The sequence below is a fragment of the Apaloderma vittatum genome, unplaced genomic scaffold, assembly GCF_000703405.1.
Source record: "Apaloderma vittatum isolate BGI_N311 unplaced genomic scaffold, ASM70340v1 scaffold9145, whole genome shotgun sequence".
NCBI classification, from domain to species: domain Eukaryota; kingdom Metazoa; phylum Chordata; class Aves; order Trogoniformes; family Trogonidae; genus Apaloderma; species Apaloderma vittatum.
In genome coordinates this window covers 1,831-28,587 of record NW_009715604.1, presented here as the reverse complement: position 1 = coordinate 28,587, position 26,757 = coordinate 1,831, and the positions used below count along the sequence as shown (strand labels likewise).

The following is a 26,757-nucleotide window of genomic DNA, read 5'->3' as shown; positions in this document are numbered from 1 at the left end:
CTCTTTTCTCAATAGAAATTGCATAAAGCAGACAACTGATGCAAATTTTCCCAAATGAGATTTTGAGAACATCTCTTTTTTGTAACAAATGGCCGCATCTTCAGAGACAAAATTAGTTTGAAAACTTCCTTGTTTATTGCTTCTTCTGAACTCACCATGAGTGAAATAATCTCAACTGTGGAAGTGTTCTCTGTGGCTATGAGAGTGCCAAATGAGGAAGTGTACAGTCACCAAGCAATTCATTTCAGTAGTCATTAGGCTACCAGAACAGACAGTAACATTCCTTGATGTAGATAAGAGATGAACTGTGATTATGCAAGAGACCACTGAATGTGTTTTCAAATCAAGGATACGAGGCTAGACATCTCAGATTATACTACTGAATGACAATGATTTACTTAAAAGAGCTTATCTTCGTGTAATTCATTTCTGTCATCCGACGATTCTACGGCAAACCTAAAAAAGTTATGAATATACTTACAACAGTGTAAATGCCAGTTCATTTAGTTAACCCTAAGTGATACTTATTTAGTTTGTTTCTTAGATTTTTGTGTGAAAATTCTCTACATTATGATATACCAGTATAGCTTGCATATTTTGCCTCCATACCGTATGCCATTTCAGATAACTACATGGAGTTTTGCTAGGACTATAGGAAATACCCATGGATCGATACTGTTCTGTAATTATTGCTGTTTCAGCTCAGTGCACTCAATACATATACCTGTGTAGTGGAATGAAGAGAAGGATGGTCATCTAGCTACATACTATTGAAAATTATATTTACAAATGTCAAGTATTGAAGGAAGTCCGATAATTTCAAACTCAGTTATATTCAGTCAGGTAACTGGTAAAAAGAGGAAGAATTATGTAATTATAGCAGTTAATACAAACAAGAAAAGGTAGCATAAAATTAATTTGAGCAAGGAAAGCACGATGATCAGCTATCATATTTCTCCAAATAAGCTCATTTTCTATGCAGAATTCTTAAGAGTCTACAACAGAACATGAAACCTTTAGGAAGGAGAGGACAGCCTTAAGGATTATTTAGCAAAAACTAGTGTTCAGCTAGAAAGTTCTCTCCAGCTCTGTACCATTCCTTACCTCTTACTTCTAACCCTCCTCCTTAACTACCACTCCGTAAGTCTCCCATAAACAGACATAAACCTTTAAGTAAACATGAAATTAAAAGTATTCACTAGTTAAAAATAGTCTTTAAGGTTCCATTAAGAAGAACTTCCAGATATTAAAAGGCTGTATAACATCCAAGAAACCACTAAATCCTGGCTTCTGCTGAAAATAGTTCATCCAGTGAGGTAAGTTAGTCCCCAGACAGCAGGTGAGGGTGCTAGTGGGGTGAGGAAGGCTTATTTGCATTCTTTCACTCCCCTTAAATAAGCCCCCAAGTTATTTTCTGTCCACATATCACTTCAAAGGTTTTCAGAAGGCTAGGTGAAATTTCCAACAAGTGTTTACTAACACTGCATAATTACTATTCAAACTTAGTCTGAAGACTAGCAGATCTTATAAAAGTTGAAGTTTACACTGTTAACAACTGTTTCCAAATTAACATGTGATCTGATTCATCCATTTTTAATAGCAATGTTGCCACCTATGGCTTACCACACAACACAGGAACCAGATAGCTAGTTTCTATACCCAATCCTCCTAGAAAAAAGTAATCCCTAGAGTAGTCTGAAAGAGGATATTTTTCTGGCCTCAAAGATAAACTAGTAAGCAAGGTATAGAAGTGAAGACAGACCCTTGCTTTTGTAACTTATGATACCATCCAAAATACAATTGGACAACAGTCTCATTAGTCAGCAGAGATATTAAAATTTAAGAAGTTCAGAAGATAATATTTCTTTCTTCCAGTCATATGCATCCTTCAAGCCTTGTGTCATTATTTCACTGATGCCTTTTTCTGAGGAGCAGAGCATCTTCCTAACACACTTCTCGTTCTTTAATGATTGCAAAAATTTAATTCACTACCCCTTCACACCATAGCACAAGTACTGTAATAAGGCTATAAAAATCTAAATTAATAGTAAAACCTTGGATTAAAACGCTATTGTGTACATTACCTTGATTTTCCACTCTTTTACATGTGCGTAACTGTATAACTCCAAACCAGGAAAAGATTCAAAGATCATTATTCTCTTAAATGACCATTTTAATCTTTAATTCAGCAAAATAGCTGCAGGAACATCAAACTGAAAGATAATTACGTCCTTCCTGGAACCAAACCCTTTACAAATAATACTTGCTGGAATTAGATAACAATACAGCTGTTCCACAGAAATAACACGTGTAAAGTATACATAGACAGAAGTAGTTTGTAGTCTAAGCTGGAAAATTCTAATTCGCATACATTGTTAAGAAAAGAGGAAAAAAGGATGAAAAACAGGGTTAAGTAAAACCCATACATTAAATAAGTAGTTTGTCTATCCAAAACAATAATACAAATTAAGCCATGCTAAAATAATAACACTGTACCCAGAAGCTAATATTATCATGAAAGAACAGTGCACTACAGTATGCAAGCCTAAAGGATGTTGTCTTGCTGAAGCATATTCTAGGAAGTTCTGTATAATGCTTAAAAGATAAAACTAAAACCAGCACATCATAAGAGATGAGTGATGCTTGTCTGACAAAGAGAAGGTCAAACTTGAATAAAGCTTGGTTGACAGGAGAAATAGAAGAATTGCTGCTAGCACTATACTAGCAGTGATGTAGAAAAATCATTAGTGGATACATTGGGAGCCAAAACAGGAGGTCAGCTTGGTGAAGACAAAAACTGCATTTGTGCCTTTATTAATAAACTAGTCTGCAAATCTGAAAGAAGAGGATGTGCTTTAAAAAACATCTCTGGTGTTTAGAAATTGAGTCCATTAGATTTCTAATGGCTCTTGTTTTCTATTGTCTTTCAACAGCTACTAGATACTTCTACAAGCTACTGAAACTTACCTCTAAAAGAATAAATTACTGACTATTAAGAGAACTGTTTGATTACAGAATGTGGTATGATACTAGTGCTTCTTAATTTTTGGTGGTCTCAAGAAACTACAGTCCTCTTGAAGACCAGGTTTTGGCTTGTCAGAGTGATGGGAGGGAGTAAAATGCAGAATGCATTCTGACCCAGAACACATCAGAATGGTAAAGCATCCATCATCCACAAAGGACAAAGAGGCATATTTTATCTCTTTTGATACAAATGATAACAGTAAATGGAACTGGGTAATGAATTAGGTAATTGATTATTGCAAGTCTTTCCAACTCACACAGCCAACATTACCACAGAATGTTTGACTTGGGAAGCCGTATCATGGCTTTACTTGCTGAAGTCTCCTCGTGCTTCTTCCAAGCAAAGTGCCAGTCAGTCTGACACCAACTGTGAGGGTAGTTCCTCAGGACTCTAACAAACAAAAGTATGCTCCTTGGTGCTTCTTACACGGAACATGAGGACTTCACCAAGACATACAAGCTGCTTTGTGGTAATAGCACAGTCAGAAGCGACAGTAGGGCAGGAATGTTAAATGGCTGCTTGAGACATAGAAGTGAGCTGCTGATGATCTTGGGCAACAAAAAGTCTGTGTGCAATAGCAAATAGTTGAGTGCCATAAGAAAGGATCAGAACGTCAAAGCAGTTGGTGCTCAAGTGCTCACACTACAAATGTTTGGGGACAGTTATTTCATGCCAGTTCCATTTTTGGCCCTGTGGACTGAAAGCTCATTAATCACTGAGCACATCAGGTATGGTCTTGGAGCACAACATCCAGCCTGGTTGCATCAGTAAAATATTTAGGTCACACTCAACCATTGCAGTGGTCAAAGCAAGTGTGGTGACGTAAAAACTCTACCCCTGCTGTAAAATAAAATACTAACATTGGCAAGCCTATAAGTCATACAAATATCCAGCTGTTAAAGATCAAAACCAATATATGCACTTAGGATCATAAACAAAGGAGCAAAACAATGCCTGTGAAACACATATATTTGATAGGCTACAATGTTCACAGCTGCTGTTGGTATGAAGTTGTTTCTTCTTCTGTGGAGTTGCATCCAATTCCTAGCAAAGTTTTAAAGAACTATCTAAAATAATTCTTAAAGTGTTTGAAAGTATCTTCAAAAAAACCTCAAGGTAGGAGGTGATAAAATTCAGATAAGCCACACTAATTTCAAGACTTACAGTAGTGGAAGAAAAAAAGAGTTAATGTATAATCACATACAGAATAAAAAGATGACATCATCCAATGCTTCCTAATGAAATAAGACAAAAATCAGAGTTTCCTCTGCTGATAAGCAAACCGACTTAACTGATATGAGAAGGCAGAGACTTGACATATTACAATGCTAATAAGATTTTTGAAAACTGTTTTTCATGACATTCTCTACATAAGCAAGATAAATACAGTGAAGGTGAAATTGGTAGAAAATGATGTATAGTTGCATTGTGCTATTTGGGAGTAATTTTTCTGGCACAAGTATCATGTGGGGTGTCTACCAATATCATACATGTTGATTTCAGCCAATGCTCTTAACAGGTTTGATGAAAAGAATTTCACAGAGTCCTCAGAAGACACTAATCTGGAATAGGTTGCAAGTATTTTAGCTCAGTCAGCTGAGCGTGGTGCTAACAACGCTAAGGTCGTGGGTTTGATTCCTGTTCGGTCCCCATGTGTTGCCTGATCTAGTTGAAAGGTAGCATCCCTGGCGACAGGGAGGCTGGATTAAAATGATCTCTAAGGTCCCTTCCAGCTTAGGCCATGATATGATATGATATGATATTTGGCAGGATGGAGTTAGAATTCAAAATATTCTTCATATATTACTGAATTCACTTCACTGCTTGACACTTCTGTAAAAACTAGTTCTATGTTTTGAAGAAAAAATGAAAAATGGAAAAAAATACCTCCTTAACAAAACATTAAACAAAAGTTGTCTTCTTCACTTAGTTTTAATGCTATAGGTAGAAACAAAATCAAAATACACACCATTTGTTTCACGTCTTCTTGAAAATTGTAAGCTGGAATAATTATGCAAAATCAAAGACATGCACCGATGTTAAGGCTATAGTATATGGTATACTGGAATTCAAAGCATGACTTTTGGTTCTATTGGTCTTTCTCTGCCTGACAGGACTTGCATAACCCCTTCTGCATTCCACAATCCCTTTTTATAGTTAATAGGAAAAGGTATGTCTTCTCCTCTGGTTTTTTTTTATACATATAGAGAAGAGAAAATTTCCTGCCAACATGCCTTTTAAGAAGTTCACAAACAAAATTACACTACATATTTGCAGTATCTTCCCTGCCTTATGGATGCAAAGAACCATCAGCTCTATCTTGTTTGTGCTAAATGGAACAGGAAGATCGGCAGGTTAATATTAAAAACTGCTTTAGTTGTTACTCATCCATTTTATACATATTCTTCTCTCCTAGTTTATTTTACACTCACTAAAAAATTCATCATGTCTCTCTGTCTTTACTCCATGTTGGTGTATATTCAGCTGATGCACAAGAATTCCTCTGGTGAGGCTGCAATTACACTCATGATACCCAGAACTACACATAGTTTATGAATCTGTGATTGCATTCAGAGATCACTTGCTGCCATTTGGCCTCTGATCAAGAAACCTAATTTCTCAAAGAGGAGAAATAAGAGTCAAAAAAAGATATTTTGACACATTACATCTCTGAGATTCCAGTGGTCCAACTGGTTTCAGTAGTCAACTCCAGAGAAGCTACTAGCATATCAGTCAGCAGCTTGCTTTTTACCACTACTCCCTTAGTGAAAGCAGATTACAGACTGTTCTGTGTTCCCTAGCGTTTTCATTTTTTTCCTAGTTAACGTCTATCTGCTATATATCAATCAATCCTGTCTTTATTTCCAAGTTTACCAAAACTATCTTAATAATTTTATAGATCATAGAATTTCATCAGTTTCAACAATAATTTTGCATCAGCATGAACTGGAGAGGTTTCAGACATTTTCTCCTCTTTAGAGTACCAGGGAGACACAACTGTGCAGGTACGCCATTGATCAGCTGGAAAATGTGCACAAAGAAAAAATCTGGCATCTGTCCCATGAAAGTAGTCAGAATTTCACTTTGGCAGCAAAACAGAGAGTCTCTTGAGTTTCACACTTTGCTGTAATATTCTACCTCCCCGATACATCAGAAGAAGATTTGAGCATATTTATGAACTCAAGTTTTCCAAGTCATTAAATATTTTAAATGCATGTCTGGATATTTTTTCAGCCAGTTGCTTTAACAAGATTCCTTTTATCCTGAAGCTGTATTATAAAATGCAGTGTTATTTCTGCTTCTAAAATATGATGACCTAAAGAAAAGGCTTAAACATTTTAGAAATAAAAATAGAAAATATTTCTTAATCTCACTAATAAAACATTGATTTGTGTTCATTTCCACAGCAGAATCAGTATAAATAAATCCTTGGAACTGACATTCATATCCAGGTCTTCTCTTAGTTCTGGCAAATTTATTTTAAATCTATTTAAGCACAAAAAGGGCAGGCAAATTTCATGAATATTAAACAATCTACATTAATTCTAAAGCCAGTGAAGACAGTATTAAATAGACACCTGTACTCATAAAGAGTAGAGCAATAGAGACTTTCTTCTTTTATCAAGGAAACCAGAAGTTTTAATGAATTACTGTTCTTGAAAAAGGAAGTAATTCTCCAAACAGAAGTGGTTTGGGGTAGGTCTTTTTCCATTTTTTGGTTGTTTGTTATTAATGAATGGCCAAAATACGGATGTTTTCCACTAAACCTTATCGATTAAGTATGTGGAGGATTTGTTTTTATTTGGTGGCTGTTGTTTTTTGGGGTTTTTTTGTGGTTCTTTTCTCATGGCTTTTTTGGTATGTTTTCTTGGGTTTGGTTTTTTTTTAATGATTAAATAATAGGTATAGCTATTCCAGCAAAAAAGGCATCTGATAACAGAATTTTTTGGATTTCCAGACTGTTTTGGGAGTGTATTTGGGACATGTTTTCCTGATGTAAGGCACATTGTTTCAGTAAGAGTAACAATGCTACATCAAACTGCTGATCTTCAATTTATTTGGTTACAATTCCTCCTTCAAAAAGATGTGCTATTACAATCTATGATTTTCTGTTGAACATGAAACCTGTAACTACAGAATTAAAATACAATCAGCCATAAGAACACTATTATGCTTTTTTAAAGACATATTAAACTGTTTTTTAAAGAATTCTTTCACTCAAGGTTTCTAAAACTTGGATTTATTTTAAAGAGATCTTGGAAAACCACATAACTTCTTGTTAATAGGGGTTTGCTTTTATGAATGATAGAAGTCTCTAAGATTATGATCACGACTCTCCGAATAATTTTCTTTACTCTAATTCCTCTCTTGATAGTCTGAACATGGAGTAGCAAGCAACTGATGCAGATCATCCTTTCATAAGTCCTAACTTTAGAGCAGGTAGTGAATGTAACTACTTCCTCTTTCTTCACAGACAGAAGACGGAGGTATCACCTTTGTCATTAAGTGACTACATTTTCTCACATATTTTTTCTAATTCAATCTTTTTATAATTCTGTTATCTCAAGATGACATTTACTGTCTTAAATCTGATACCTCTTTTCCTCATTGAAGGATAGAAGTGAGAAGGGAAGGATATGAAGACTTACATCTGACTCTAGAGAGAAACCAGTAGCAAGAAAAAAAATAAATTCATAGAATCTTACATGCATGAAACACAAACATATGCAAGAGAAACTCAGTCAAATCATTACACATTGTTTCACCTGCAACATCTTGACTGAATTCGTGGAGTTGTTAACAACTGTTTAGAACACTGTTTTACTTCCTGTAATATTACTACAAGTTTTCCAGAGCACTTCTACATACACAGACACACATATATGTACAAAAAATGGTTTTCTAGAATTTTAGCTAAGTAGGCTAGAGTGCAGGAATATGCTGTATTTATCAGCTCCTACCCAGATCACCCAAAACACATTTAGTTCTTCTCCACTTCAGCTTGTTATCCCACAAAATTTGAAAGATATCATCGTTTTGTTTACCTGACTAAAAGACAGGCCCTAATATGAAGTTAGGAAAGAAAAAAATGGACTGTTGGAAAAAGCGGATTATTAAATGTTGTAGTTAATTGTCATCCCCAATATAGCACCCAAAGAGACTCCTTAAATTGCAATAAATCTTGCTTCTTCAGCACCACACATCTATTCAAGTGTATAGCAAGAATATCCATTTTTCTCCAGCTTGTTTACACAGTGCCTCAATTCCATTGTCACTATCTTCTAACGTGAATATAGAAGGGAATTTACACTGATGAAGATTCTCTAGTCTACCTTTTTACATTATTTACATATGAGGAGAAAATTAATTAGCTGAATCAACTTCTAATGAAAAGTATTATGTCCCCCAATACAGCTGTTTATACCTCATATATTAGGTGAATATATATTTGAATTTGAATATACTTTGCAGATCAACTATATCAGCCACACAGCATACACAATCAGCCCTTTTCTTAGTGAAGCCTTTCATCACTCCAGGTTAAAAAAAAAATAACAAAATCTACTAGTGATACGGTACAAACAAAACCTTGTATCACTGACTACTGTGGCTGCAGTATTTTGAAACAGAACAGAGATTTTGTGGCTCTTAATTCTGTTAATTTTTACTAACTAAAAGTGTTCCTGTCTGGGCTACTCTTTCACAATGATGCCAAGACTAATTGCAGTATACTCAGTCATGAACTTTCCCCTTCCCCCGCCCGCATTACTAAGCCCGAGATTAGAAAGATGAGAAATGCCATTGAGCTCAGTGAAGAAAAAGCATCTGAATGAGAACACGGTAAAAAAAAAGTTTCATTATAGTGTACAAGGCAACGCTAAACACAAAGGAAACAAAGTGTAGCCAGAATTCTGCTTCAGGCTTTCCAGTGGGGGCTTCTTGTGAGTGTTTACAGTGATGTACACCTAAAGCCATATGTATGGCAAAACTATATCACCTTAAAACTGCATTAGTTCAAGACAGCTTGTTTAGATTTAACTATGTCTAAATCTTCAACAATACCACAGCACCATTATTCACTAAACAATAAGTACAAATGTAAGTTTTTTAACAGCAAAAAAAGAAATGACGTAGTAATGACAACTGACAGGTCTTATAGATTTCAAAGAATTTCTGCAAGATGACTAGATGTCCTTCCCTTATCCAGTCTGCACCAGGAGCCTAAGAAGAAACTTTATTATTTATTATTAAGGCTGTATTGATACTGATCTTTAAGTTTTGTTCTTCAGTCAGACATCACTAAACGTAATACAAATCCTTCCATTAAAACAACAGAAAACCCATTTTTATCCATTGTTAAAGAGGCAGCTCCCATCCCTGGCCCTCTGACTTGACACTGTATGTATGTATAGTGTAAGAGTAGTTCACCCATCTTGACACCATAAACATCTACAGGTTACTCTGTGGCAGAAAATTCAGACCAAAAGCTTTTTAAAAACTAACAAGTCACCCAATAATTTTAAGGTCTTCCCCAACTATGCTTGTAACATTCGTAGAAAAAGTCTATGTTATAATTAAAAGCAAGTAAGAAGAGTGCACGCTACTGGAAGCTTATCCAGAGTGATAATTTCATCAAGAGAGAGAATTATGCTTATTCTAAAGGCAACATTGAAAGATAACAAGACGGAATGAAAGAAGCCACTAGGGAAAAAGCTAGAAAATAACAAGTGAAGACTGAAACAACAAATGAAAAAGTAGGAGTTATTCTCAAATACAGCATACAAAGAAACAAACTACTGGCTAGCAATTCTCTGATATTTTTCTAAAAAGCTATCAATCTTTCTATTAATATACATGCATCATCGCAATGCCTCCATGTCCTTATAAGATTTAAATCCGAGGATTACTCATGTACCGCTCACGTCTCCTCTCATACCCCTATTACTTTCATTCCAGCACGTCTCCAAAACCACATTGTAATAAATAATACATAAGCAATCAGCCCATAGTCTATTTTCTTCTCTCCAGCTAAAGACATAGGACTATCCGATGGGGCTCTTGTGCACTAATAAATTATTTATGTACCAAAGTTTCAACGACCTTACCTAATACATTATTAGAAAGAAAATAATAGCATCCTAAACCTTTATTTTGTATTAAACTGAATAAGTAACACTACTGTATTACCCAGATATATCTCTGGTTGGCCAGATTGCTGTCTACCTGCTCCTGCCTACATGGAGAGATGAAACAATTCACAAAACAACAGGTTCTGCTTTGGTTATATAACGAAAATTGCGTCAAGAAGCTTCATGTGCAACTAGCACTTTTCCATCTGCAAGTAAAATCAGAATTTGACTGTGAATCAGTTACACGGGTAAGAGAGTAAAAAAAAAACCCTAGTCCATTTTAAGAGTCATGTAAATCCTCAATCAGCTATTAGTCACTTTTCTTTAATGTTATTATTGCTCCAGCAAATATTAAAAGGAAGATATATCCCAAACTACTATTTGCTTAAATAATAACTCAAATATTCTCTGGATATATGTGAATCTACACATAAAGAGGAGGAGGTAGGTTGTGAAAAATGAAAGGCTATGAACATTACACTTTGTGTCTTTTGTAGAACTCCTTTAAGAACCGATTTACAAAATGATGCTTCCTATGCGAAATCAAAATTGGTGTGCAATTCAAGCAATAAATGATGTTTAACATGTTTTATCTTAGAGGACAAACTGACATTAAGATGTCATCCTTCTTCAAAGGCTGCATACAAAATATACATAAAAAAAATAAATCTATTTCCTTATTACAGACCAGTTGTCTAACAATCCTGTTCAGGAAGGGCCACCAAGACCAGATTGCCCACAAGGATGCCTAGATAGCTTTTGAGTATCTCCAAGGATGGAGATTCTGTCTGTGGTTTCTATGCTCTGTGAATAGCGTGTCCATAATAACAACCAGCTCACTAAAAGTAAAAATCAAGACTTCAATAATACTGCATACCACTCAGTAGAAGTTTTTCTGGTAATGTATTCTTTTAGTAGACTACTCCAGAGAGGAAATATATTTGAAAGTGTTGAATTCTGAAGAATTGTTAAGTGTTCTTCAGATATTAAAAGGTAAAATAATATAAGGTACAAACCACATGAGGTACAAACCACAAAATACTGTTTTGTAAAACTACAGGACCTAAGATAGATTTGTAACAAACGAGGGACTGCTGAGGCAGAATCCCTGATTGAAACACATCCTCCCTGTTGGTGTGGAAAACCAAGTGGCAAGACTTGAGTCAATGAGTACTGTTTTCATAATAATCTGAGTAGTGGTGTTGTAGTAGTTGATCTGTAAATTCCCCTTAACTTCTTACTGTACTCCCTTCTATTTCAGTGGAAACAAAAACAGAAGTCCTAGTTTGATATCTTATAGCCATCCGACACTTTATTCCCCACAGACTACACACAATAACACTTTTTCATAAACCAGCCTTGGTGTCAGTTGGTTTCTCTGTAAATATACTATAAGAGATGCTTCAGCAATTCAGAAGAAAAAAGTGTCAATAGACTAAGAGATTTAAAGAGGTCTTTCACCTGCTAGATTAAAAGAAGAACAAATGCACAATTCGTGGAACTGATCACATGAGATGTAACATCAAAGTTATTTCCCATTTTCTAAGAGCTTATGTTATTAGATAACATATACAAATGCACAGGCTCTAAACAGTGGAAACAATCTGGGTTTCACTTTTTTAGGGGGTCTTTCCTATGTGCTTTCTTTAATTAGGTGCCCAGGCCTTTATATTCCTATTATAAAACAATGACTAGGTAGAATGACTGTGGTCTCCCTCTCCTATTCCTCACAAAATCATGAAAAAATAATGAAAATACTAGCTATCCCTAGTTGTTTCTTCATGCACACACCACCTAGTGTCTAACACAGTACAGCAGAAAGATATCTGCAAAATACAAATCTACAATCTAGTGTCATTATCTGACTGTACAAATAGACTTTAAAATAAACCTTGATACTAACAATATTTAATTGCATCTGTAATATACTTTCAGCTTGACTATACATTCATTGTAAAAGTAGTTGTCCATGTACAAGAGACTTTATCAGATTCTCAAGCTGTGGATGCGCATTACTACCAAACACAGCCTTTGGCTAAAGGCGCAATTCTTCATTTTTAAAACAAACGTATCAGATGATTACTTTCTCAAGGCAGTCAAGGTGACAATTACCATCTGGCTAGCTACAGGAATTATGTGCTCCCATTGAAATGCACAGTATATGTTAATATTGAAAATCACCCTATTCGTGTATTACTAGAGATATTAAAGTTATGTATATGATTGTCTGCTTTGAAGTCTCTTAACACAGCAGATAATGATCACGAATAAATATTAACTCTATGAGTTAAGTTCCTTTCCACCACCTCTCCATGCATAGATGCTACCACATACACTTCTCTTTCCTCCACACCTCTCTCTTCTTGTTTTTGGGGAAAGCCTACTTGTTTGAGGCTTACTCGAGTACAACTTAGGGCAGAATTAGAATCAGTTTATACATGCATTCTCACAAGCACATAAGAAGTTACAGGTCTCATATAGAATGAAGAACACTGCTCAACAGCATTGAATATAGACCTAACTATGCCTTGAAAACTGTTAAAGAAAGCACTGTGATATCAAAAAATTTGGAGTATTCCTGGGAATACATTTATAAAGCTATAAGAAAACCAGGAACAATGTACTGTTTCATTCTTTTTCTATGATTTAAGTCTTGTGAAATCCAATTTTCAAAAAACATGTTAGATTAAAAATATTCATAAAATTCCTTCAAAACAAACTTGTAAGATTTTACCCTTTTGACTTCTATGGGACTACTTCACCCAACGAACAAAATCAGATATAAGGAGAATTTTTATCACCAAATTCAATTAAAGTTATCCAGTACCATACATGTCCAATTCTAGTAAGAACAGCATTTTATTTAAAATAGAGTATTAAAATACTATTACCTCCAGCAAGGATCTTCTCTTCCAACTCATTCATTTGTTTCTTGTATGCTTTTAAAGCAGCTTCTTTAAATGATGGTCGAATTCTTTTTTTCTTTGGAGTTTCAGTAAGCATCTCTGGGATGTTCTGATTTTCATCTTCCCTTACTTCTGTGTCAGCAGCCATGTCACTTTCAACTTCCAATATCTGTTCAATGACCACACCATTAAATTGTGTGTCATATTGCTCCTCTGGTAATACTGCATACGGAGCTTCATACAAAGGCTGCCCCAGTTCATATTCTTGGACCTGCTCACTGGTTTCACTACTATTAGTTCTATTTTCTAGTTTAGCAAGGACTTGTTCCATTACTTCTACATAGTCTGTTTCATTCTCACCAGGTGGTTCAATTAAGTCTTCCTCATACTCTGCTTTGTAGCAATAAGGCTCAGCATAAACATCAGAATCGAGTGTTGTACTTGATTCATTTGCAGTAGACTGAGATAAAGTTCTAAACCTTCCCATGAAAGATGATCCACTGTCTTCGTAGCCACTTAGACTTTGTGTACTTTTATTCCACACTACTTCTAAAGCTGACTTAGCGCGTTGAAGTGTAGATCCAAATTTAGGAAAGCTGAAAGACTTGTCAGAAAGATCTATGCTTAATCGGCTATGCCATGATTTAGGGGCTGTTTCTTCTGAGTCGTCACTTGGTAGTTCACTCTGACTTCGGTACATCATAGGCAGTCTGTTTTGATTCTGGTAAGAGGAGATAGAATTTGTTTCCTGATAATCATCATATTGACCCGTCCACTGACTTTGTGATTCGCTATCAAGGCCTGGACATGATGGAGAAGTACCATCTAGGGTAAAATCGTAGCTTTCAGTATCATACTGGAGGTCAGAACTTTGGCACTTTCCAAAATCTGTCTGTTGATCTGAAGGACTGCTCATATCATACACAAAAACGTCCTGTGTGGATGAGTCTAGGCCCATATCTGCCCCTTGTTTCAAGTGATTCCAGTCTTTCCATGGCGAAAGATCATCATGTAAAGAAAGCTGAGAATCACTGAAGTGGCTTCTGTCTCCAGATGCACATATTATTCCATTGCTTACTCCACTGTCAACAGCTGCTGTGTTCTCTACTTCATTTTGCTCTGGATACTGTTGCACATCTTGTACAAAAGTCTGTTCCTGGGAACTGCTATACCAGACCGTAGAATCATCTTGCCTTCGTTGCCAAAGTTCTCGATCGGAGGAAGACAATAGCGAACCACCATTTGTTCTGCTAAAATACTGATTTTCTGAAAAATCCTCAGAGTAAGACTGACACAACTTTGAGAAATCTGACTCTGAACGGCTGAGTTTTGGTGTCGCAAAGTCATTCTGTAAATGCCACAGCGGAGTCACATCTGAATAATAGGTCTGTGACTGTTTTTCCATGTTGTCAAATTCTGGCGACTGATTGCCGTAATTTCTTCTGTTAGAAAAGGTGTTATCGTCAGCAGTTCTATTAAGGTCTTCAGTATTTGGAGACTCAATACTCGCCTTTGTAGTGTTTGTTTTTACCTGAAGTGCTGATTTAGATATCTTCGCATAACTGTTCTTATTTATATCTGATTCCAAGTCTTTATCACTGTCAGGTGATTCCCAATCATGGATTTTAGTTTTTGTCTCCACAGTTAAAAGCTTCATATCCATACTCTCATATGTCTGAGAGGAAGGTAGCCCTCTTTCTTTTTTGTCTCTTACGTCATGGGAAAATAGATCTGTAGAAATTCCAATGCCAGTTCCCTTCAGTTTGTAAGACTTTTTTAAAACCAAATCTCTCTGTTGTGATGACTCAAAGTAAACAAGAATGGGTCTTGGCTTTGCATTTGGACAGTCTCTTTGTTGCCCCAGCCTTTGGGCAAACTCAATTTTAATTGTGCTTTGTGCCTCTGAGAACCCCATTTTATCTATTAATATTTTGTAAACCATGCTTTCAGTTTTTTCAAGCCTCTCTTCTGGCACATTTAGAAACCTAAGGCTTGCTTTGTTTCCTGGATGGCCTATCTGCTTAATGTAGTCATGTATGTCCCGAGTTTCTCTTCTGGACTGTACAAATCCAGTTCGCAATTGTTCAATTTCATTTTGTACAACTTCTACACTACTAGAAATTTCATCAATTGATTGTTTCAGAGCATTAACATGCCCTCTTAATTCAGAGAGTTCAGTTTCAATTTGACTTATTCCCTGAAGCTCTTTGAAGATCATTTCCATAACATCATGGGTTTGACTAATACAACCTGTCGAACTAAAGCCAGGTTCAAGAGTATTTGATTTCTGGTGACGGCCAGCTCTGTCTAGAGATTTACTTCTTAACCCCCATGTTTTCTTCCATGTACTTAGTTCTGAGTCTGATGAGACACATTCTTGGCTCTTCTTCCATTTTCTCAGTTTTCGTAAAGCTCCCAGCTTCAGCGTGTGCAAAGTGCGTTCTCCATCCGAACTTCCATCAGATGGCGCAAGGCTGCTTAAGCTTTTTCTGTTGCGTCTCACAGGCATTGTGTGTGATAAGTATTCGTTCTTCTTGCTACTATTTTTTACTTCACTTAATGACTCAGAACACGAACTATCATTTGAAGACAGATCATGAACTATATCTTCATTGTTATTGTTTGTTACAAAAATATGCTTTTGCAGTCCATTAGCAATAGCAACTCTGTAACTGAATGTTGGAGAAAGTGAAAATTCTCGATTACTTTCCTCTTCTTCAGTTGATAAGTTGCGAGCAGATGGACATTTGGCAATCTTTTTAACAGTGCTTTTTAAAGTATTTGAAAATTTTGGATTCTTTGTTTGTCCAATCTGAGTTAAGTCTTGTTCCTTTTTGCTCTGACAACTCTCTTTCCTTTTTGTACTATTTCCCGATTTCTTTGTAAACATTCCTTTGCAAATCTTATATATGTAAGGTGAGATCAGGCTCTTTAAGAGGGCAGAAACCATGGAGTGTAATTTATATTAGGCTGTTTCCACAAAACACAATTTTGGGTCCAGACAAGTATTTGTATCTCCAACAGGATCATCAGCAAATATTTCATCAACAGATACTATAGATACATAAACTAGTGATACTTTAGTATTTGACCAAAAAAATAAGAAAAATCAAAAAAATAATCACACATCCGCTCGTTTGAAACCAAATCCTGAAGGAGTTTCATATGTCTTGCAAAATCTCGCTGTGTTGCGCATGGCTTCTTCAAGTGTCTAAAAAGGAGGGAATGACATTACAATGGCTGCCAAACAAACTTATAATTCAATAACACTGATGTTGTTTTAACTGGGTTACAACGGAAACACAGAGGAGTTAAGTAATTTTTTGTACATTCCCCATAATTGTCTGAATGGAATTTTTCATGAACAATTAAAGCTGAAAGCAGTTCTAGGCAAATATTTTTTAACTTAAATAAGCCATACTCATTTACAGGCTTCTTTGTCTAGTTTAATCTGAAAAATTTGGTATTAATGCTGTCTGCTTTCTTTCAGAACAATGATAGTTCAATTTAGATCCATATGACATACAGCAGCAGGAAAAAAATATATACAAGCTAATAAAATAGAAATAGAAAAGTCTCTCTTGCTTCATCTTTTGGAGTAAGGCAGGGATCTGTGCAACCAATCAGTATTGCATCCATAAAATACTCTTCTGCCTTGAGATTGAATGACATGACTACGGTTTGATAAGTAGATGCTTTCTTTTTATACTCAACTTCAACACATGTTATGGTAAACCAGGACTTAAAGTGGGCATACCTTCCTGATTTCTCTTCCTTAAGAAGAAAAAAAAATAGGAATAACCTACAGAAAAATAGAAAAATAACAAGAAAGTTCTTTACCCTGAGGGTGTTGAGGCACCGGAACAGGTTGCCCATGGATGTTGTGGATGCTCCATCCTGACAAGTGTTCAAGGCCAGGCGGGATGGAGCATTGAGCAACCTGATCTAGTGCGAGATGTCCCTGCCATGACAGAGGGGGCTGGAACTAGGTGATCTTTGAGTTCCCTTCCAACCTAAATCATTCTATGATTCTATGAAATCATGACAACTCATGCAATATTCTCATAGAGGTTATTAAGTTTTACATTGTTCTGTTCCCAAAACCAAAACAACCAAACCTATACAAAATAAGAGGGAGAAGTAGAAACAAATATGGTTCACAAGTCTCTGGACGATAACAAATGCCATTACAAAAGGAAAGCAATTTGTTCTAAAACGTGGAGGCATAAGAAAAGATTTTGTGAGGTATCTGGAAGTTTCTATTTCATAAACCAAAAGCTTGTACTCCATAGAAATACAGTCAATGCATTTTAAACATACAAATGGACTTTTTTGTACAGAATATCATTCACCTGCAGTCTCATAGGTGCAGTATAAAACCAAGACAAATAGCTCAGAAAAATCAAACAAAATATTAGTTCTTAAAATGGTCGTTTCAGTTTCTAAATCAGCAAAAAATCCTTTGGCAGAATAAGAGGTTAGTTTAGATATAGGGCATATGAAACATTAACATTTGTTCTGCGGTGTCTTAGGAGGAGTAAAGGATATGAACTGTCCTTGTCTGTGAACCGCATAGCCCTGTATGACACATTATGGTCCACTGACACACCTCAAGACTTGGGCCTTCCATGGTCAATAATAAACACTAACTACTGTTTCACACTGTGGCAGCAAAATACACTATGTTGAACAAAGCCCAAGAAGCAAAGCTGATAAAAGCCTAGCTGTCTTCTGGAATCCTGGAACAGAAGATGTAAATAGAACTTTTTTTTTTTTTTTCCCATCTATAACAAAATCTTGCAGCTCAAGAGTAAGAACAAGAATAGATAACATTCTTCACCCTTTGCAAAGTTGCTGTCTGTTATTTTAGAAAAGGTGAAATATTTTTATATTTTTAACACACATGCAGCACCACAGCTCTTGTGACTTCTTTTTGCTCCAGGCTTATGCCTGAAGTAAGAGTATTAAGAGTAAGCAACATTTGGAAGTAAAAGAATGCTCAAAGAGACTGCACGCAATTTTTAAGGGGTGCAAATGGCATCTCTTGGAATACTACAAATCTCTCATTAGAGCCAAGGCTTCCTTATTTTCACATATTATTAGTAGAGAACAGAACCATCCTTGTACACTTTTTAATATCAAAGACATGTTTCTACATGTAGAAACATTTGTTAACCATTCAGCTTTTACACTGAATGTTTGTAACCATTTATTGAACAAGATCTGAAGTGTGACAGCCTGCCTCCTCTGCCCACACAATCACAGCTCTTTAAGTGCCCTCTTGCATAAACTTCACTCGGATTACTTGGACATTCTTCTCATCAAAAACTTCAAACTAACAATGCATAAACAAGATAGAAGGCTTGTTTACTGTCTCAGCCTAACAAAACATCAAGAAATAATGAAGTTATCACTGGAATGTGGAACACTTCATTTTAAATAAGGTTTAATTCTTCTCTGTAGATAAATCTTGATTTGATAGCCAGCCACATCTATGTTTATCCAATGCCCAAATTATATTTTTTGTCAGAGATAACTGAAAGCATTATAAATACCTGTAAATTCAGTACTCCAATTTCTGACAATGCCATAGTAAATTAGAGTTGTACTGTTACAAACACAGAGATCTGCTAAATGGAGCAGACTTATGTTCTCTCATGCGAGATCCACTCTGTCTCAGCTATATTAGTCATGATCTGTTCATCAGTTCACAGCTTACCACTGGTCAGTCAAACACTTATTTTCTAAAATTGTATATCTACACACAGAATCAAGCTTAAGCCATTATAGGTCTTGTCCATTTCTTTTTTGTAAAGATTTGCACAGCGATGTCCCTACCATGTTATGTAAGTGTAGGTTAAAACTCTAGGAAACAAGCAGCAGCTTTGTCAGAAGCCCTAGGAGTAAGTCAATTATTTGAATGAGCTGCAAGTTGTCAATCAGTGATTTTCTAGTCTTATCCAGGTCTCCCAATAAACCATTATGACACTGTTTTTTATTGTAACTTTGCTTGTTTATTGACTTACATCAATTTATATGACAGAGTTGAACACAGATGGCTTAACCCATTCTAACTCACTCTAAGCATAAGGAATTAAATTGAAATAATAGAGCCATAAAAGGATAGACTTTATGCTAGATGGTTATAAGAGCAGGAAAGTGGAAAGCATTATTGATTGTGAGATTAGAAATAAAAGAAATTGTTAATGGGTTCCTTCTGTAAAGAAACAACACAACGAGAGTTCCTTGAACTTTTTACCCATAGCAAGTCAGAATGCAGGATCTTATTCTCAAATCTAAAACTAGGTAGAAGGGGGATTGGAGTGATCTGGGTAAATATTGATAACATTTTAAATAATGCAAGCAGTGTATTTTAGTTACAAGTCTGAACACCAGATCCTCACAAATTGCCCTCTTTTTTCTTTTTTTTCCCCCTCCACTTTACAAAATCCAGCCTTTCATTTTTTATAAAGAGAACTGAAGCATCTTTTAAATACTATTTCAGTATTAAAAAAGCATAGCTAGATCATCACTGACCCTCTGTTTTGGATTCCAGTAAATGAAGTAGTAGAGCAGCAGCCCTCTCCATTCAGAGGTAGCCTCGTGGGTGGAGACTGTGCCCTCAAAAAAAGCAAGAAACAAACATCATAGCCCTGCTTAACATTTACATTATTAATCAACTACGAGGGGCCTGTGTGTATTGGAAGAGAACAAGGAAGATGGTGATACTAAAGCACAGTCTCCCCCTACAGAGATGTACAGCAGTTCATGTTCGCAGCACCAGGACTTTAAGGGAAAGCTAAACAAAATTCAAAAGTCTTTAGGTGCAGCAATACTGCCGAAGTAGTCACTTCTGCCTATAGGTGGCAACATCAATTTGTGATATGCAAAATCCTTCAGAGAAATTAATTAATCACACATGACACAAAAAATGTAAACAATCCACTTTGCAGCCACAGAAACTGAGGTTAAGAGAACCTCTCTTAGCCAAAGGGAACATAATGAACCACTAACAGAACAAGCAGAATTCAAATCTACAGATATTTCAAGCATGGTCTTTTACTAGACTTAAGGTTGCATGGCAATAAGGTCATCCTGACATAACTGTACCTAACATCCGTGTATGTCTGCTGGGCAAAACCTGCACTCTCTCTCTTTAGACAAGAATAATTGTATACTCCAGATTGCTTCATTAGTTTACTATAACAGTAACATTACACTGACAATAATCTCAGATGACCTAATTGAGAAGAACTTAATTTGAAAAAATATCTGCTCCTTTACATTCCTCTTAAATACTCTTTATATTCTTAAATAGTGACATTTTTAATCCATGTTATTGTTGAGTCTCTCGAGGCAAACTGATACTCATCTTAATAGTGCTCACAGTACCTAGGTGACCTGCCTGCAAACCCTGGCAAAGACAGGGTCAACAGCAAGAAAGTAGTTCTGCTTTCTCTTTTGGATAATTATTCTGTGATCCAGAAATTCCTCAGGTTTTCACCAGCAGGGTTTTGCCCTGTCCTGTCATCCCCTCCAGCATTCACATGAGAGCACAGAATGCTGTCAGCACATTTTCTTTTTGGCTAGGACACCATTCTTATTGTCCATCAATGTAATTTAGAATGTTTCCTATATCTGCTTATTTTTCTGTTGATATTTCTTTATGGATCCTGCTATTAATGTATCTAACCACCATTAAAAATATTGCCTCTCTGTCCATGGGAAATGGTACAACACAACTAACTACCAAACTGTTGTTTCAAACTCCAGTGTAAAGAAACTACAGTCTCATTTTTTAACCCACAAGGCCTACTGCTGTCCTGAAGAGCTTGCACATATGTTCATCAAGTACACTGTGGAGCTCAATCTAAATATTTACCAGTTGTACTAGAAGACTGGCCATTCATAGCTGTTACATGTATTATCTGTTGTTTCAGCATACAACTTTAGTTTAACAACAACAACAGATCCAAGTAGTACATGCTTAAAACTGTCTTTGGTTCATTGTGATTTGGAACAGCATTTGAAACGGAAAGCATACATAGAACTTTGCATATTAGTGAATTAACTCAGTGGTTTAACAGTTATTCGTAATTAAACTAGTTTGTATTATACAGAAGCATACTATGCTCTAGACAGCTTAGAAGAAAATGTAAATTCCCAGCTAACTAGGATGAATAGTTATTCTGGAGAGAAAAGTTTTCTTCACTGCTCCTCTACTACTATGTCCACTGTTGGAAAAGAGCATTTTTTTTTTTTTTTACACAGCCAAAGACACTCTGTTAATAATTGCTGAAGACAGACATGAGTTGGAAAGAATAAACAATATTATTTTACTTTTTTTAAAAAAACTTTTTTAGTTACATTATTCTCCACACCTTTGTGTGTATTTGTAATTTTCGCATTTCTGTCTGAGAAGTCTTGCTACAGCAACTGTAAGGCTACATTTGCCAATTAATTGCTTTTGAACTGCTAATAAAACTGTTGAAGACATTTCAAACACTATTTATGTTGAAATAAACACATAGTATTATATTTTTATTAATGAAAATTACATTTGAAGCAACTGTCCTTAAAGGACAATGGCCTTGATTAGAACTGAAAACAAAAGGAAGAGATCTGCCAAAGATAACAGAATAATATTTAAATCTAAAAAGTTAAGATGTGCTCCTTGTAGAGAGCAATAGATAGCTTAGTATAGTATAGTTGAATAAATCAATGCGCACAAGGGTTAAGAGAATGACGATGATTTGGACCATGGCTTCAATATTATTTGGCTAAATATACTAATCTTTTTCCTTTGATGTTTCTAGTAGTTTCCTCAATTTTTTAAATGAAAAGAAGGAAGAAAAAAGAAACCATAGTACATAAAGTAGGCGGTAGTGAACCTGAGAGTCTTTTTCCCCCGTTTTACATCTATCCGGTGTATGCTGTCCTACATAAACTTACTTTTAGTCAATACTCCCACTTCAAAAGCTGCTAAGATTTAGAGATAATTCCATTTAATAGTCTATTTCTATTTAAATTCAGGCTACAAAAGTAATGGAGAACCTGGAGAAGGACAAGTTATTTGCTGTCAATATGGGGATAATTATATTACTAAGTCAGTACAATGCATATTAGCTTCAAACTATGAGTTAGGCTATCACACATGTTATTATGTCAATTACCACAAATATACAAAAGATTTACGGCATAGAGTACAGTAAAAATCTAATTAATATCTTTTTAAAATAGAAACTATTAACATGCATTTGGCTAAATCTCATCTGTGTTCTCAACTTTGTCTGGTTTTATTTAATAAGGAGTTTTCTTTAGAGCATTATATACCCCGAAAGCCCAAATGATTTAATTTACACTGAAACATAGTACATATGCAGCAAGATATAATTACAGTATACTGAGTGTACATTCAAAGTCTTGCACAATACTACCATTTCAACCTTTTCAGCAACTTTAAGGAATCTCTATAAGAATTTAATCAGAAAAATATATTAAAAGATCCCTCAATATTCCTCCAGGTACAGAATTTTAATCCTCTAATTGTACTGGCCTGAACCTTGGGATGGGCAATTCTCCGCCCTTAGATGTCTCTTTGGACGGAGACTGCCATGGTGTCTAGGACCATGTGTCTAAGTCCTCTAGATTCCATCCTTTCCCCACAAAAGGGTTTTAAATATTTACTAAAATGTAGTTTCATAATTCTGTTATATTTTTAGAATAGAAAAATATGAAATGGACAGGTTTTGATAAACAGGTCTTTAATTCGATAAATGGTAGCAATCATCTGTGACAGTTACATTTGAAAAATGCCACAAGCACAAACTACTACAACTGCTGTTGACAGCAACATATACTAGCATGAGTAGGCACATACAGACAGGAACCATGCTTGTTAAACACATGAAATGACATTCATTGATAAGAATAGTAGATACTAAACACAATCCTAAATTTGCTGCAATAAAAAGGTAAGAAAAATTCTTTCTTTTCTTCAATACACTGACAACTATGGAGTTATACTCAGATTTCCACCTGGAAGCAAGAACCTATGCTTTAGAGCTGTCAACCTAATTGAATGACACAGATGAGGAAAACAAAACCTATACAAGAACCTTCTTAAGTGCCAAAGAATTTTTATGCTTCAGTGCTTCTGCTTTACTGCAATCAATGGGATCAACAAGGCAGAATCTAGTATACTACTTAATTCTTCTCAGGTTTTCACAAAACTACAGTTAAAAAAATTTGGAATTTTCAGTCCTCCCTGCCACTTTAATGAATTGGACAATATTCTGAGCTATCAGTCTTGTTCTCCTTGATAATACTTTGGAATCCCAGTACCCACCTGCAATTTCTAAGTGTTTCCACACCAATATGTTGTCGTTATGATAACACTGTGCTGACATCACTGCAGGATCAAGCAAAAGGTATAGTGACAGAAAACCTCTATACAACACTCTTGTGTTGTGTAAATTCTGCTGAAAAAAACTCATTGATATTACATAATGACTTCTTTCTATATGAAGGGTCTTCGAGATGACAGTTAACCGTAATTTCTGTCACAATATCCTTTACAAATGTAATCTATGATAAAATATGTTTTGACCTTAAATATTTTTCACTCTTCTTAATGATTTTAGACCTAAGAACACTGTCTAAACACTTTTCTCCATATGCTGATTTCTATGGTGAGAATTAGCAGTGATTTTTAGAACACTTGACTATATCAAGTAACCTAACATTTTCAATTGCCAAATCATAGTTGTGTATTACACTGAAGGCATCTATTTTATATAATCACTGACAGCTTCATTCAGGAAACAAGCATTATATCACCTCCTCTGGAAAACTAGCTTTCTGATCAGAGTTTACTTTCACGTCAGAAAGTAATTAAACAATGTTACACCAATGAATGCTTTTAAGGCACAAGAATTCCCACTAGCCAAGGGGATGCTAGAACTGATATTAACCCCTTTTTGTATCAACATGTTATTAAAAAATATCTTACTTAAAACTTACTGCATTCAAATTAGAAATGCAACAGAATTTTTAAAGAGATTTCAGGACTACTGAGCAATCAGATGAGCAGTATTTTTAATGTCTTCAATGTTTTTACTACATTTTTAATATACATGTCCATTGTAAGAGAATTATCAGTGTCCTTAGTTTAAGGGCACATAGCTCTATGTTCTATTTCACTTATTCCCTACAATCAGTAGTCAGTTGAAAGAAAACATTATTAAAAGATGAAAAGTACACTAGGACTCAGGTGACTAAAGAAAGTTGGGGGTTAATGAACACAGTCAGATTTTTATATCTGCACAGTTCTTCCTCTTAAAGCAAAATGAAACACCAATCTCATAGTAGGAAATTAGGTTCAACTACAATTACTTGGCCTCTGAAATTGCAGAAGGTAAAATATTAACATTTTCTTGAACCTAAAAGGACAGACAAAAAATGTATTAAATAGCTACGGTGTCTTTTTTTAGGTTGTGGATTGGGGGAGGCATATGAGAGAGGGTATTCTAACACATAGGTTTAGCTGTGAAACAGAATCAAGCATGTATCCTAAGCAAGCTGTCTCTACAAAAGAAAGCTGCAGGGTGTTTGTTCATCTTGAAGATTAATCAAGATCCAGAAATACATAAGCATCCGTAAAGCTCAATTTATTACTAATCTCATCACAAACTAGGGAAAAAGTACTGGCAGATATAAGCAAAACATAGTATGTTTTCACTATGTATTCATATATCTAAACCATATATCTTTTTATACCAATTAAACTGTTCACACTCACTGTGAAATCAAACACTATACTGTCTTACTCAACTTGTATTTTGAAGTCGCCAACATTAAAAAATAAACCCCTTGCTTTTTAATGAAATGTTGATTCTTAAGTCCACAAGCCCAGACAGTTTCATCAATGTTATAGGATTAGAAAGCAAATCAGTTTCAAATCAATGCATTGCATTAGCTAGAACAGTGGGAGGTACATTCAGAATGAAAACAAGGAAAGGAAACAAAGGAAACAGAAAAACATATGTACACTAGATAAAAAGAGGATACATACCTGTATTAAATTCTTCTTAAAAATAAAATACAAATTACATACCACCATCTCTATACTATTTTCCATTTATGCAGAAATACCGTACACAACTCCATTACTATTTTGCCGTTCCTCCTTCATCCTTGAAAACGGTACAATACAACATGAGGCTGCTTCTCAGTGATTCAACTCAAGTGCAATCAGGCATGCTGCTAGTCCGCAACGGTATCTGTGCTAAATTCCACTGTATTCCCTAGGCGGCATTAAACGGGTTTTTTTTCTTTCCTCTCCTGTTTCTTTTCCCCTCTCCTATAACTCGTGCTAACAGCTAAGATTAATCACAGTGTTAGCTACTAATTCATTCTGCAGCTCTGCTTTATTTCTCCTTTATAAAAGCAAAACGGGAGTCAGTGTCCTGCTCATATAAAACATCAACATAAGAAAATTGCAAGCATCCTGGTGTTTTATGTGCTGGTAACTTCACCCGTTGCTGGTTTCTTCTGCCACTGCTTATGAATGCAGTATTCGCTGCAATAGCCACAGCCCTCCTGCGCGGAAGGCAGCCCCTCTGCTTCACAGATAGAGTAAAACAGGCTTATTGAGAAACCTCGCTCACAGACACAACACATGCAGCGCATCGTGAGAGCTAGCGGGTGCATCAGTGGCCACCAGGATAACAGCGTGAGATAGTGTCTCTCGCTTGGCAGGGCCATGTTGCACCTAACCTTTTATTTATCAGTCTGACAGGACCCAGAGAAACAATTGTATATAGCTATTCCTTTCAGCAGTGCTTTCGCCAACAGCTCATCATTTTTGACAATCAACCCACTAAATAGATTCGTAACGATTATCATTACACGATTACTTAAGGATGCTCCAGATAATAAGCAGCCTATCACTCCATTTTCCATGAAAACTATTTTGTATGTTCCCAATTAATATCCAGACAGTAGGACTTGGTCATTTGTCTGCTGGGGTTATTGCATATGCAGCAAATAAATTAGCCTGTGCAAAATATATGCATTTTTTCAAATGTTAACTGATTTAGCAGTGTGTGTAAGGCCACATTTAGCCTTATGAACTCTGACACGTGAAGAATTACAGAAATACATCCAGAATGATCCTATATAAAACCATTCTACATACAAAGTATACACATAATCTAAGTGTAAGTTTCACAAAACAGGCATAAAACCACAGGTATACTATTATCCCCTTTAATCTTGAGAGATGGCAGCACTGAAATGTTATATAAAATACTAAGTTTTCAGATAGTAAATTATGTATGTTTTCTATATAAAAATAAACAAGACTTTGGACTTTCTGGTAATAGTTGACACATTTGTAACAGAAAAGCTTCTAGTTCAGTTTTTACTTCAAATATACATCAAGGATACCTTGAACAAAAGACAGCACTTAAAAGTATTCAACAATTCCTAATTTGAAGCTTATGGGTTGTAGCTTTTACTTTCTGCAATCCTTGTATTATTTTTAGTAATGTGATCTTGTGATACAATGCGTTTTAAGTACAATTTAGAAATGAACAGTTCTAGAACATTAATTTTACCACTCTGTGTAAGAGACTTTTATTTTGGATTTTTTTTCTGTGTCATAGTAAAAATAATTACATATCATCATATTTAT

General features: G+C 35.5%; 1 protein-coding gene across 1 annotated transcript in view; it reads right to left on the bottom strand.

Moving 5' to 3' along the window:
- The window catches only part of UNC13C (unc-13 homolog C (C. elegans)), a 136,504-nt gene extending 120,357 nt beyond the window's left edge, over positions 1 to 16,147 (bottom strand). The window contains exon 1 of the mRNA XM_009869223.1: positions 13,047 to 16,147. Coding sequence (XP_009867525.1) covers positions 13,047 to 16,011 — 2,965 coding nt within the window. The 5' untranslated portion in view covers positions 16,012 to 16,147. The remainder of the gene's footprint in view (positions 1 to 13,046) is intronic.
- Positions 16,148 to 26,757: the final 10,610 nt, after the last annotated feature.